Source organism: Thermobia domestica, chromosome 7, assembly GCF_964235325.1.
Source record: "Thermobia domestica chromosome 7, izTheDome1.hap1.1, whole genome shotgun sequence".
Classification (NCBI taxonomy): domain Eukaryota; kingdom Metazoa; phylum Arthropoda; class Insecta; order Zygentoma; family Lepismatidae; genus Thermobia; species Thermobia domestica.
The window spans coordinates 282,402,869-282,417,604 of record NC_137460.1 but is presented as its reverse complement, the minus strand read 5'-3'; the positions used below and the strand labels follow the sequence as shown (position 1 = coordinate 282,417,604).

The window sequence follows — 14,736 nt, the reverse complement described above, 5'->3', positions numbered from 1 at the left end:
TAGCTGCTTTAATAATTTCTTGACTAGATCAGAGAGTACAAACACAGGAAGGAAATCTTTACTAAAAAATGGTAGAAATAAATTAAACTTGATAGTTCGGAAGCTTTAATAGGTAAAAATTAGGTCTGAAGAAGGTGAGGTCTTGGACTGGCCTCAAACGTTAGTGGATAATCTGAATTTGTTGCATTTAATGGAAGAGGTCCTGGACTGGCCTCCGACGACTGTAAACTGAATCTGGAATTTTGTACCTTTAATGAGAGAGGTCCTGGATTGGCCTTTGTGTGCATTGTATCCAATGATAATTGAAATTTCATCCAAGAAGGAATTGACATAATTATTTCAATACAATTAATTTTTTTAAAATTAATATTTTTTTTTTGACTACCAGGAAGAAGAAGATTTTTTTTGAAATCTGTATTATTAATTGTAAATAAAATTATAAATCTGATTTGTTGTGTTTCTTATTGAATTTATACTGCTTTTTTTGTGATTTTGCCATATTGCCAAACCTCTGGATTTTCATTCCACCAGTAATTCTTGAGCATGTATCTGGTCCGCGCAAAGCCCTTTCTGTTGGCTAGATCGTTCGACGTATTTCCCGCGTTGCAGTGATTGGGCCTGGATAGGGGCGTTACATCTGTGGCTTCCTTCCAAGTTCCAAAACAACTTTTGTGTTGTTCCAAATTCTCAAAACAACTTTTGTGTTGTTCTGGGTTCGAAAATAACTGTTTGTGGTGTTCAAGTCTGGTAATGTGAATATAGAGTTTAATTATATTACGCGTCTAATTTGTGGTTAATATAGTTATTAGCGTTGTCATAATAAATTTGAATTTAATATTAACTTTTTTCGATATATGAAAAATTTTTTAATGTGTTATTGAGTATCTTTCGTCATCAGTTGAAAAAAAAAAAGAAGCTTGTAATAAATTTTCATTATTAGCAAAGGTAAGCAAGGAAGGTGTTTGTTAGGTTGATTCCATTTGATCTTATGTTTGGTTCGACTGTAGTGTTAGTAGTTAGTGGGTACATTTGTGATGATAATTGGTTGTTAAATGTTTGAAGTGATATTTATTTATTTATTATTGAATATCATGTGTAGCCCAAGGGATTATGTATCTATTGACATTCCTGAACAGAATTCAGAATTTGTAACCCTCGACCGTACCGGTTTTATGGACCTTGAGACTAGGTCTGACTGTGGTCAGGTGAATATGTCTTTGACTCCACCCATTTTTGATAGCTTTGGTAGAAGACGCTCATCAACCTTGAATGTTGATTTAGAATCTGGAGTGAGCCCTCAGAATTTTGCTAATAATTTTAGTAGATTAGCTAATGTCGGCAGTGTAAATGAAACTGCTCGTGATCACAGACAGGTAAATTTTAGTGAGCCCTTTGATAATTCAGGACAATTAGGTCGTTGTGTTCCATCTGAATTTAGATCGTCAGAGGCTAATAGATTATCATCGCCATCTGGTTATCTAAATTTAAGAGATTATTATAAGCGAGTTTCTTTGATGAGAAATTTAACACCTAGGTTAAGTCATAATAATAGGCATTTATATTACACTAGAGAACCTCCGTTACGGGGTGATGTAAATGCAGGGTTGCCAAATCTTGGTAATATTAATGAAGACTCGCATTTCGAACATAATCTTTTGTTGAAATATACCTTTAAGAGAACGAACGACTTTCTTGAATGTAAATTTAAGGATGTCAAGTTAACCGATGGTAGCGATAGCGTACTTGTATTTGACATTTTGTCCAAAATTGAAGAGACTTTACTAGACACTAGTTACTCTCTTAATATGATTCTGTCATTGTTAATTGGAAAGTGTCAAGGAGCTTTTTTGAAAGAAATATTATTTGCCTTAAATAATCAAATGAGTTGGAGTGAATTAAGAGGCAGGCTTGTGGGTCTGTTTATTACCCCAGTTTGTTTACATCAATTTATTTCTGAGAAAATATATAGGCGTCAGCGATTGTCAGAATCGGTTTATCAGTATGTCAAATCAGTATTTATTGCTATGAATATTTTGCAATTCGGGGTAAATGAGTACGACATGGTTAATGTAATGATTAGTGGGATGAACCCAAATCATAAATTTAAAATGTTAAATAATTATGTTCCAGTGTCTAGGTTAGAGTTATTGGAAATTGCTGAAAGGCATGATTTAGAATTTAGAAATCAGACGGAATATAATAAGGAGATGGGCATTTCTGGAAGGAAATCGAATTTAGTAATGTTTAACCAAAATCCTGATGTTAGTTATTCCAAAAATTTTGAAAAATCTGGAAAACATAATACTAATGTACATTTGGATCAACCTAATTCATTTGATGTTCAGAGTCAGATGAAAGTTAAGTCTCAGGCTCGAGGAATATACAAGGATCGTTTTGAAAAGTCTGATTATTCAAAGAAAATTAAAAATTCAGCAGTAACCATTCCATGTGAGATGTCTGACACTGTGGCTTCTTTTGTAGTTGGGAGGATTCATGGTCGCTTGTCCGATATTTGTATTGATGGTGGCTCAAGCTTTAATATAATACGTTTAGACTTGGTTCAAGCTTGTGGGTTGGAGAGATTTATTAAATCTACTCCAGAGAAGTTGGTTAATGCACCATCAGGACTTAATTTTTATACGAACATGGAAATTCTAGTGAGCGTAAATCTCTCAGGTCATTTTGAGAGGGTATGGTTTAAGGTGGTTAAAGAGTTACCCTGTTCGTGTTTACTGGGTACACCGTTTTTGAGATCGACGAATTCGGTTATTGACTACTTTAGGAATTGCTTGAATTTGCGTGGTGGACTAAAAAGATTGAAGTTAAACTACAGGAGATTGGTTCAACCAAACGGTAAGTTAAAAGATATAAAAAACGTTGAGGACCAAAAATCTTTTGGGGATTCACCTGCTGAAAAGGCGGATTTAGGAGTTTTATCTGGATTCATGGCGTCATTATTTATATGCGAGGACGGGTTTGTTTCTAGGTATAGTCATGCAGCGGTTCAATGTGAATTGGACTATCGGGACATTGAATTAAGGATGCTTGAAATAAGTGCACCGAGTGTAATGCAGTTAAAGGAACTTAGATCTTTGATTGATACTGAAGTCAAGGCTGATCTACCTGAGAATTCAATTGAGGTGAGATGTGAAGGAGCTCTTCGAAGTAGTGGTGATCAAAGGCTATCTATTAAGACAGATGACTTAGGAGTTCAAGAACCAAGATGTTCGGAAACTGATGGACTAATCCGAAGAATAGATTGTGGATCAGTAATTGATAATTCAGGAAATTATGGAGGTGGTGCAATTGAAATGTCCTTGGAAGGTGTCAACAAGAAACAAACAAAATTAAAGACAATGAAACCATCCAAGGTTAAGGAGTCCAGTGCGACAGACAGAGTGAATCTACCATGTGTGGTTGGACTGACATCATCTAATAGTTTAGCTATTGACAACAAGGAAGGATCTTTGGGTTGCGGCAACAACTTAAATTCTAAGGAGAAGATTGAAGATGGAAAGACTGTTGAAGATGCAAATAAACCTAAATCAAGAAAGAAGCATCGGAAGACACGTGATTCCCGGAAGAAGGTCATTAATGTATCGGAAATCAAATTGGTGAATTGTGCAGAAGATCTTAAGAGGAGTGATGGATTAGCCGCTAGTACAAAACAACGTTGTGCATCCAAGAGTGAAAGTGATTCAGTGGCGTCGGATATCGACCTGGATCAAGCTGAGAACTTCCATAAACTTATTAAACGAAACAAGAAGTACATTGATGAAGATATTAGACAATCTAGTGAAGGAAAGGATCAGACCCCTGTACAGGTGAAAGACCATAAACATATACAGGTGAAAAACCAAATTATTGAAAATGATTCTTGGAAATTCACCGAGCCGGAGATCATGGCTTTCATTGATTCTTTGAAGGAGAGGTATAAGGATGTAATAACTGACAAAGTTGGGTGTATTAAGAATTTTGTTGCTAGATTATATTTGAAAGAACACAAGCCATTTAAAGATACACCTTTTCCGATACCAAAGGGCAAAGAACGAATTTTCTATGAACAAATTCAGGAGTTACTAGACGAGGGTATAATTGAGGAAGTTGATCATTCAAATTTCGCTAGTAGTTGTTTTTTGGTGCGAAACAAGAATAATACGCATAGAATTGTAGGAAATTACATTAGGGCGAATTCACTTATTGTTAATGATGTTTTTCCTTCACCTAATTTAGAGGAATGTCTCACGGGGCTTGCAGATAAGACCGTATACACTAAAATTGACTTGCGCCGAGCATATTTCCAGTGCTTACTGGATAAAGAGTCAAGGGATATAACTACCATAGTTACTCCTAAAGGCTGTTATCGTTATACGCGGTTACCAGTCGGGATAAAGACAGGTAGTAATATTTTGTCTCGGGCTATGGAGAAGGTACTTGGTGACATGATAAATGATGGTGTAAAATTATTTTTTGATGATGTTTTAATAGCGTCACGTAGTTTATCAGAACACATGATTCTAGTGGAAAAGGTATTACAAAGATTTAAAGAATTCAACATTACGGTGTCACCTGATAAATGTCATTTCTTTTGTAAAAAGATAAACTATTTGGGTTATCTAATTGAGGGAGATCAAATGGAAATCGACCCCAGTAGAGTTTCTGCGATTCGTAACATCCCTCCGCCAAGAAATAGAAGAGGGTTGATGAAAATTTTAGGTTTATTCAATTACTATTCTAAATTCGCGTCCGAATTCCAGGAGTTGATGGGGCCATTAAGTGCATTGAAATCACCAAAGGTAAAATTTGAATGGAAACAAGAACATCAGCAAATTCTTGATAAATTGAAGAACATCTTGATAGAAAATGTTGTTTTAAAAATTCCGGACTTAAACAAGCGCTTTGTTGTTAATGTCGACGGATCAGGGAAAAGTGTAGCTGGATGAGTGTCACAAGAAAACGATAAAGGGAACTTGGTACCTGTCGCCTATTTCAGTAAACGCCTGTCAGAGGCTGACAGGCATAGAAGCATTTACGAAATCGAGTTCATCAGTCTTGTGAAAACGATATCCAGGTACAAGCATTATCTTGTAAATGAATTTGAAGTCCTGACCGATAACAAAGCTTTGACATGGATCCTGGGAAATAGTAAGAGACTGTTGAAATACGGACCTTTGGTTGAAACCTTATGCCAATTTTCATTTAAAGTCAAACATGTTAGATCAGCCGACAATACCGTAGCAGATTTCTTAACGAGGATGTATGATCCATTCGAATTCAATATTATTGATGGACCTGTTGGCCTGGCTGTGTTCAAAGGAAATATGAGAGCTGCGAACCAGTGGAAATTACCAATAGTGGAGAATTCGTTGGACGAACTACAAAGGGAGGATGAAGAACTGAAGATGATTATTGAGAAGATTGAAAAAGGAGAACAAGTAGTAGGGTATCATTTGAATAATAAGATTCTTATGAAAAGGACAAAATCTGCCCTTAATCCATTTAAAATAGTAATTCCCAAAAGATTACGAAGAGTTCTCATAGAATATCACCACAATGATAATCTGGTGGGTGGACATTCTGGAACATACAGAACGTTAAGAAAACTGATGCGAAAATTCACGTGGGAGAAGATGAAGGAAGAAGTTAAAGAGTTTGTTTCAACATGTGACGTTTGCCAGAAGATGAAGGAATCAAACAGGCGTAAGATGGGTTATTTAGCTTCTGAATATAGTAATCGTGTAAATGCACACTGGATGTATGATATAGTAGGAGCTCTTCCCAATTCAAATGGTTTCAGGTACATATTAATTGGTGTAGACAATGCTAGTAGATATGTTGTAATTGAAAAATTACGAAATATCTCTTCAAATTTGGTAGCCAATAAATTGATGGACATATTCAGCCGAATTGGGGTTCCGGAAGCCATTTCGACTGATAACGCATCCATTTTTGTATCTGAGACCTTCAAGAGATTTTTATTTGGTCTAGGAATCAAACACATTCGTTTGAGCCCGTATCACCCTGGGGGAAATGTAGCGGAGCGCTTCATCAAAACCTTGAAGGCTGCGTTACGCTCTTATATATCTGGAAACCAAAAACTCTGGTCAAATTTCATTCCACGATTGCAATTCACCCTAAACATCAGTGAGCATGAAGGATTGAAGATGTCGCCATTCGAAATATTTTATGGACGTCCGTACACAACACCGTTAGAAAATCGATGGGACATTATAGATTCTGATTTTGGTTGTAGAAGTTCAGCAGAAATGTGGAAACAGGCAATGGAAAATTTAGAGAAGAGTTGGCAAAAACGTCGAATGCTAATGATGCGTCGGAGAAATCCAGTCACGTTGAATGTTGGAGACAAGGTTCTGGTGAAGTCCCATGCGAAATCATCTCTAAAAGATAAATTTACAAAATCTCTGGCTGAAAAATGGGTAGGTCCCTTTGTTATTAGAAGATTTTTGACTCCCAATACCATTTTGTTATCGGATGAAACAGATGCAGCAGAAACCTACCGTAGATCTCACGTTTCGGAAATTAAGATCTATAGATCTCGAAGATCTTAAAAAGAGATTTTAGATTAAATTGTCTAGGTTGACTCCTTGCTTATCCTTTGAAGAAAATAGATATTGATAGTCTTAATCAGATATTTGTTATTTGTAAATTTTCCATGTTTGCAAAATGTTATTTTGTCATATTCTATTGTTACTAAGTGTCAATTGTAAATATATTTGATTAAATTATTATTTTAATTACTATGGCCATAGTAATCAAAATTTTATTTATTTAGTGAAGTGATAGTCATTCATATTAATCAAATTATATATGTTAGTTATAGCTAGTTATTCCTATTCAGAAAGTCAGATTTAATATTAATTTAATATTGATAAATTAATTGAATAATAAATTGTGTATGATTAAAACTTGAATGAGTTATATATTTTAAGATATGTATGTCAATATGTAAATATGTATAACTATAATGTCTCTTTTATGTTTCGTAGCTTGCCAGAGGAGGAGTGATTTGACGAAAAATTCCGGAGTCAGAATTTTTCTTTTTCCTGGCCGCCGAGTTTGTAACGTACCGTTACACTTTTCAAAAAAAAGTAATATTCTTTGTTGCTGTTTGAATTATGTATTTAAAACACTAAGGAAATTAACTACTGTTAATTTACATTATCAAGACTTACAAGGAAAAAAAAATAAAATGTAAAAAGATTTCCTTTCTCCCGTGCGACCTTACGGTCGAGGTTTTTTTCTCCCGTGCGACCTTACGGTCGAGTTAGGATTACTAGTGGTGACCTTTGTTTCTTTGCGCATGACCGCAGCTGACTTCTCCAAGCTCCCACCTTTGTGTGGTAACTTGGAAGGAAGCTGCCCTGTGGATCGGATCATGACTAGGGATTGCTGTGTTCGTTACGAATTTGTACTTGTTGGATTGCTTGTGACCTCGCTTTGTGTGCTTGCATGTTTCCATGTGGTCTCGCTTTCCATGCTTGTCAAAATGGAGTGGCAGTGAAATAGGAATCCAGTCAGTTGATAAAGATTATTGGATTTTTCGACGAAATATTATTATTATTTGAAGAGCAGTGCAAAACAAGAATAATTTGTGCTATGAGGAGTGAAGTGTTGTTCGAGTTAATATATTACGTATTGGAATTCTGAGAAGTATGCAATTTTTCGTGTGCTTCTGTTAATTGCTGTTGGTTTGTTATAGCAGCTGTTGCCTTAGAGTGGTTTGACGAAATATTTTTTTTTGTTTTTTTGCGAGTGATGTGTAAAAATATTTTTTTTAAAATTAGTAATGGAACTGTATGCATGAGAGGTATCATTTTCTTTTCCCTCTTGGGATATTAAGTGGATCTGATTTCGGACTCCGGTGGTCCCCAGGCCCGGTGATTTCTCTTTATGCTATTTTCTCCTCATAAAATGAAAATTATTCTTGTTTGCATGGAGTGGTCCAAAGTCAATTGAAGCCAGGAATTATTCCAGAGAGGTAATATATTACTAAGGAAAAAATGAGGTGAGTGTTAAAACTTTGTACTAAGTTAGTTCCTGTTTAAGTCCAATGTTTGTGACGTCTTGTGTGGGTTGTGTAATTGCCTCCAAAATAGAGAGTAATTGGCTTGCTTAATTCTCAAAGAATAAGGATTCATTACGGTTGTCCCTGTTCCAACTGAAAATCCAGGGGAAGCGAGGTGGAGGGTTTGGACCCAAAACCTCAGTTATATGAATGTTGTCTTTTTCAGGTTTGGTCACCAGAATCTGCGATTTCAAAAATTATTTTCTTGGAATTATTACGCGTGAAGTTAAATAATATTTTTTGATTAAAAATAATTAGAGAGGAAATAACTTGCTTGGAAATTAATATCCGAGTCTCAGGCATCGGAATAATAAGTAATATAATTATTGAAAAGGATATTTTTTCTGGATTTAAGGAAGTTATTAATTTATTTGTTGGATTATTAGCTGCTTTAATAATTTCTTGACTAGATCAGAGAGTACAAACACAGGAAGGAAATCTTTACTAAAAAATGGTAGAAATAAATTAAACTTGATAGTTCGGAAGCTTTAATAGGTAAAAATTAGGTCTGAAGAAGGTGAGGTCTTGGACTGGCCTCAAACGTTAGTGGATAATCTGAATTTGTTGCATTTAATGGAAGAGGTCCTGGACTGGCCTCCGACGACTGTAAACTGAATCTGGAATTTTGTACCTTTAATGAGAGAGGTCCTGGATTGGCCTTTGTGTGCATTGTATCCAATGATAATTGAAATTTCATCCAAGAAGGAATTGACATAATTATTTCAATACAATTAATTTTTTTAAAATTAATATTTTTTTTTGACTACCAGGAAGAAGAAGATTTTTTTTGAAATCTGTATTATTAATTGTAAATAAAATTATAAATCTGATTTGTTGTGTTTCTTATTGAATTTATACTGCTTTTTTTGTGATTTTGCCATATTGCCAAACCTCTGGATTTTCATTCCACCAGTAATTCTTGAGCATGTATCTGGTCCGCGCAAAGCCCTTTCTGTTGGCTAGATCGTTCGACGTATTTCCCGCGTTGCAGTGATTGGGCCTGGATAGGGGCGTTACAACGTCGACTAAATGCCTTACCACACTCTTGGCATGTGTGAGTTTTTTCTCCTATGTGGAATAAAATGTGTGTAACCAAACTTGATCGATATTTAAATTCTCGCCCACACTCTTGGCATTTGTAACCTTTTTCTCCTGTGTGGACTGTCATGTGTCTATTCAAATACGAACGTCGATTAAATGCCTTACCACACTCATGGCACGTGTGAGCTTTTTCTCCTGTGTGGATTAACGTGTGTCTAGCCAAACTTGAACGATATTTAAATCCGTAACCACACTCTTGGCATGTGTGAGTTTATTCTCCTTTGTGGATTAACATGTTTGTAGGCATATTTGAATGTAGACTAAATCCTTTACCACACTCTCGGCATGTATTAGGTTTCTCTCCTGAGTGGATTAATGCGTGTCTAGTCAAACTTGAACGCCGATCAAATACCTTACCACACTCTTGGCACGTGTGAGCTTTTTCTCCTGTGTGGATTAACATGTGTGTAGCCAAACGTGAAGGTCGATTAAATTCCCGACCACACTCTTGGCATGTGTATTGTTTTCCTCCTGTATGTATTAAGATGTGCGTAGCCAAACTTGAACATCCACTAAATTCCAATCCACAGACTCCGCAAATGTGGGATTTCTCACCTGCATGAACTAACTTACCGCTTGACAAAGTGTAACTTTTACTAAAACGTTTATCACTCTTTTGGTATGTATGGCGCTTTTCACTTTCCTGTGTCAGCATATGTCTTGACACACGTGATCGATGAAATCCTTTGCCAAACTGGAGGGAAGTATGAGATTCCTCATAAGAATGAGAAACGGCTTTCTCTAATGTAATAAACGTATCTTCTTCTGCGTGAAAAGTTAATACGTTATCGCGCCTGTAACAGATTCAACAAAAAAGGAAATGTGAATGGAGATAATGATTAAGTAGCAACAAAAAATGTAATCATTCGCTATATTTCATAATAAAATTACGCTTAATTTATTACATGAAATATTGTAGAAATATGAAGTGGAGTACCACAGAGAAGTCTCCATATCTGTCTATTCTCAAAATAAGAGGCTATGGTTTGTTTCACTATGTCAAATTGAACCATCATTTATGTTGTAGCGGACATAGGTTTTTGACTAAGTAATGGCGGCTGCTTTGAAACAAATGCACGGTATGTGAATTAAATATGTCTTATCTGTAGTTTCGGGTGGAGAAAAAACAAACTTGTGATCCAAAGTTTTAAGAACAACTCAGCTTATTAATATAAACTGTACCGAATATCATTCACTTATATCATTATAAGAGGAACACGAAAGGCTTTTTGAAACCAAAAAAAAAAAAAAATAACATACAACTTTCCAAGCTGAGGCAGAGAAACTTAACGTAACCAGACTAAAGACGAATCATTTACAGCGCAGTGATCGTGGTTCAGTGGTCTAGGCGCTTGACAGTAATCTGGAGGTTCTTCGATCGAATACGCGTCGAGCAATTTTCTTTTTTACTTTAGGAATTTTGATGGCGATTAATCGGCGATAACACACCTTATTACATTCAAATATATGAATGCTCGTTTGTTTCAACACTTGAACTATCCAATTTTAAGAACTAATACTAGTAATAATAATCTCGAAGCATATTTAAAAATTAATAACTTATTTTCGCTCAGGTCATACCATCACAAGCAGAAACGTGATATTAGGCAAAAAATAATTCGGTTTTGTTTAATGTTGCCCATGAAAAGACGATTTCTTCATCTAGACTCTAAAACAAATCAAGCGAATTCCGGATTAGACTTAACATTTTAATGCTACCCGGGACAAGTTTAACTCACACTATCGTCATGTTTTGGAGATGAGAATCGAGACGAGACAAAAAGTATCGTAAACATTTATCGTCTTATCTCGATTCTCGAAATAGTGTATGCCACTCTTTAAGCAACAATTGCTCTGTAGACGGAATCTTATACATTTCAGAGCTCACTGAATTATGGTCTGTGTATATATTTTTGTAGCAAAGCTTTTATAATTACATCTGCAAACTCTACAAGTTAGTTTATTACAAGCTTTAGTGTTCAATTATATTCAGTTCCTTTTATTACAGTTATTTTCCTGAAAACGTACAGTAGAATATTTTCTACACGAAATATTAGCGGAAAGCTTTCGTTGAATTTGAGAGGTGTCTCATGAAGGTACGGAACCCCTTGCCCGAAACCCCTACGTTTAAGTAAGTTTTGCCAAATTTTAAGGCAAGTTTAAAACTTTTAATAGCATTATTACATTATTAATATTATTATTTCTGAAGTGTTGTAAATTTAATAGTACAAACTATTCCACCCAACTACCGCCTAGTGGGGATTGTGCTGAACAAACGTGTTCACATATTTTCTCCGTGTTCTGCTTTCTCCCACTTTCTTTATTCCAATATTTCTTTCATTCTCATCATCGACGTCTTCTGTAGCTTAGCCGGCATAACCATTACTTGAAAAGGAATTTTGTTACGGCTCTTGAGAGTTCAAAATCCCTAGTTTCTACATCAAATTCGCCTCGAAACATTTCGTTATAACATTTAACTAGTTGTAGGGAAACTTTCCGTTATAACATTTAGCTAATTGTAGAGAAACTTTCCGTTATAACATTTAGCTAATTGTAGAGAAACTTTCCGTTATAACATTTAGCTAATTGTAGAGAAACTTTCCGTTATAACATTTAGCTAGTTGAAGGAACATATGGAGAGGGCATGTGCTGTTAGTCCTGACACTTCTCTCCAATACCGATTATTTTGTAACTTCTGGCTTACGCTACGGGCGATTTAACAGGCTTTAATACAATGTGTCCTCAAACGGAATTTATTATTATTATTATTATTATTATTATTATTACTGAATATTTGAGACCTCAATGTTACGTCCTACTGCAATGCAAATAAACATACAGAAGTTACGAAAATGAAAATAAATTGTTTGGACCCTATATAAGAATGAATTGAGTTATGAGAGATACTTTGCAAAGAAAAGATAGGAAAAAGGTGTCAGCTACTGGATAATGTGAAAATCGAAAATTCGGATGCCTTAAAAGAAGCTAAGTAGGATTTGTCATCATCACAATACCCTTTCTTTGGATAAAAAACATTGGACTATGTATTCGTTATATTGAAATATTCTCAAAATATAAAAAATAATAGTTATTATTTATCAATTTTTTTTGAACGAATATATGGAACTTGTAAATGCCGAACGAAAACACTATTATTATTTCTAATAAGAGTGGAAGAGCACTTAGTAACAATTCCACAATCACGTTTCAGGCAAATTTATGACTCATACTAGGCCTGAAGAATGACCCGTTTGTATTAATGAATTGTTTGTGAAACAAGGGAAGTTTTCAGACAGTAGAAATCGAGATTGTAGACTATGAAGTCATGTAATTACTTTTTGAAGGAAGTCGTTTCAACTCTAACTTGTAAGAACGAGAGAAATTGATATTTTTTCATGTTATTATACATCAGAAATATGAAAATTCTAAATTATAATTTTTTTCTGAATATCCTCGGAGGATCGAACCGCGGACCCCTAACACACGAAGCGAATGCTTAAGCCACTACCCGCTCTTTTAAGTAAGAGTCAAGAATCACTCGTCTATACACGAAGTTCCAAACGCTTACGATTTCAATGTTTTATTAACCATGAATCATTGATTTTGGTTATGATAAAATAGTGCTGTCTAGAGAATTCAAGATTAAATTTTAAAAAGACAAAAAATATCTCTGTAACTTATCTCTATTATATTCGGTTATTCTAGTTTTACAGGTAATTTCAATAACCTTGAACGACAGGGACACGAACACAAATACAACGAGGGCTTTTTAAATCTCAAAGACTTTCTCATCGGGAATCGAAAGTGAGACCTCGCCTACTAAACAATCTGATGGGTGGGGTGCCTGGTTCGTTCCCAAGGCAAGTAAGGTTGAGACGGCCAACATAGTGCTCGTGGGGTTTCTTGGGACACGCCCAATTCATCATTCCACCAATTCGTCTATCGTAATTCACTTGCTTAAATCATAGTTTTCCTTAACCTAACAGACATAATCGTTGGACATTAAGCGATTTCATTTTCAAGCTGTTAACCCAGACCAATCCGAATCGAAAAACAGTTGTATTTTCTTTTGCTCATTAACGTTTTCTCACAAAAACAATACGTAGAAAAAGTCACGGCGAATCGTAATTGCATTCAAAAATGAAACAGCAGACTAGCAATACTTTAACCTAAAATGAAACCATTACATACCGTTTGGAACTTTTCCAAAATCTGTACGGATATTCTGAAAAGTGCCACAATTGGAGTTAGTCATCGAGTCGGTGGGTCAGTCGATCGTCGGCCAACAGTACGCGACCCACTGCGACCGACCACCACAATGACCCAGAAGTATATATTTTCTGCACACGAAACTACATATATAACAGATTTAATTCTCATACTTTGAATTTGTTTCAAAGCAGTCGCCATTACCTGGTCCGTCACGATACATACGATATCAGAGTTAACTTAGGTACATACAAAAATACTCATATTGTGCTATGTGTAATAAACATTTCATTATTATAAGTGAAAATAGAGACCCCTTGTCACTAACATTATTTATATATGAATACTTTTAGTGTCAGAAAATTTAAAAATCGGAAGAGGTTTTTGCAATTGCAGCTACAAGAATCAGTCACTATGATTAAAAGAAACAAAGGGACGATATAACAACTTCCAAAATTTTGCACAAGATACGTGATTTCATGAAGCATACCAATTTATAGTTGCGTTTTTATATAATCTGATACCTTGAGATAGTAAAATTTGCGTATATTGATATGTAGCTACGTAGTTACATCTGATACATTCTAATAAAATAAATACTCTTGAGAAGCATAGAGTTTTCAATTTCTTGTACTCTTTATGTACTTATTTGAAATACATGATATAATGATTCCAGAATTTCACGTTAAGATAATATGAACGAGAATTAGCACCTTCGTTACTCTTATATTATTACTAGTGCTTTTATGTTTGTGCTCTCAACATAGAATTTATCATAACCTGTTGTAATGCTATTCGCAGAAATCGAAATATTTACTAGGTTTGGAATCCTGCTTTACAGGATTTTTGCAAACAATGTCCCTCGAGTGTTATTAGCATCGTGAAACACTCTAGTCACTATTGTTTTTTTACGCTAAAGTAAAAAGGACGTGCGAAGATAAATGCTACACTGTGAATACCGAAAAACTGAAGAAATATGTTATGCATCACATTATAAAATACAGGGAGCTGAACTGTTTGAAATGTATAATTTAATATGCTGAGCGTGTTCATTTAAGTGGCATTTCATTACGTTACGTTCATTCAAATGGGTATCATAAAGACGGGAAGAGGATTAAAATTGTACGTCGAATATTATAATCTGAGTGGTCTCTCTTGTTAGAGAAAGGACAGCTGGCATACTAGCTTTTTTACTTTTAAAAAAGTATTGCGTGCAGTAGAGTTTTCGGAAATGAACATTCAAGAGAGAAAAGACGAACAATCTGCATACTATACCTCAGTACAAAGATTTGACATCAATCTAATCTGGTATTAGTTACAGAAATGGCTGAATCGATTGA

The 14,736-nt window shown here is 35.1% G+C and overlaps 1 protein-coding gene across 2 annotated transcripts in view; it reads right to left on the bottom strand.

Moving 5' to 3' along the window:
• LOC145690975 (uncharacterized) overlaps window positions 1–14,736 on the bottom strand; it is a 62,130-nt gene that overhangs the window by 21,571 nt on the left and 25,823 nt on the right. Inside the window, exon 2 of one of the 2 annotated variants that reach the window (XM_081766447.1) lies at window positions 8,287–9,981. The exons of the other annotated variant lie outside the window; for it this stretch is intronic. Within the exon in view, the coding sequence (XP_081622573.1) occupies window positions 9,399–9,981 (583 nt within the window). The 3' untranslated portion in view covers window positions 8,287–9,398. Of the gene's footprint in view, window positions 1–8,286; window positions 9,982–14,736 lie in introns of those variants that run through there. 2 annotated transcript variants of the gene reach the window in all.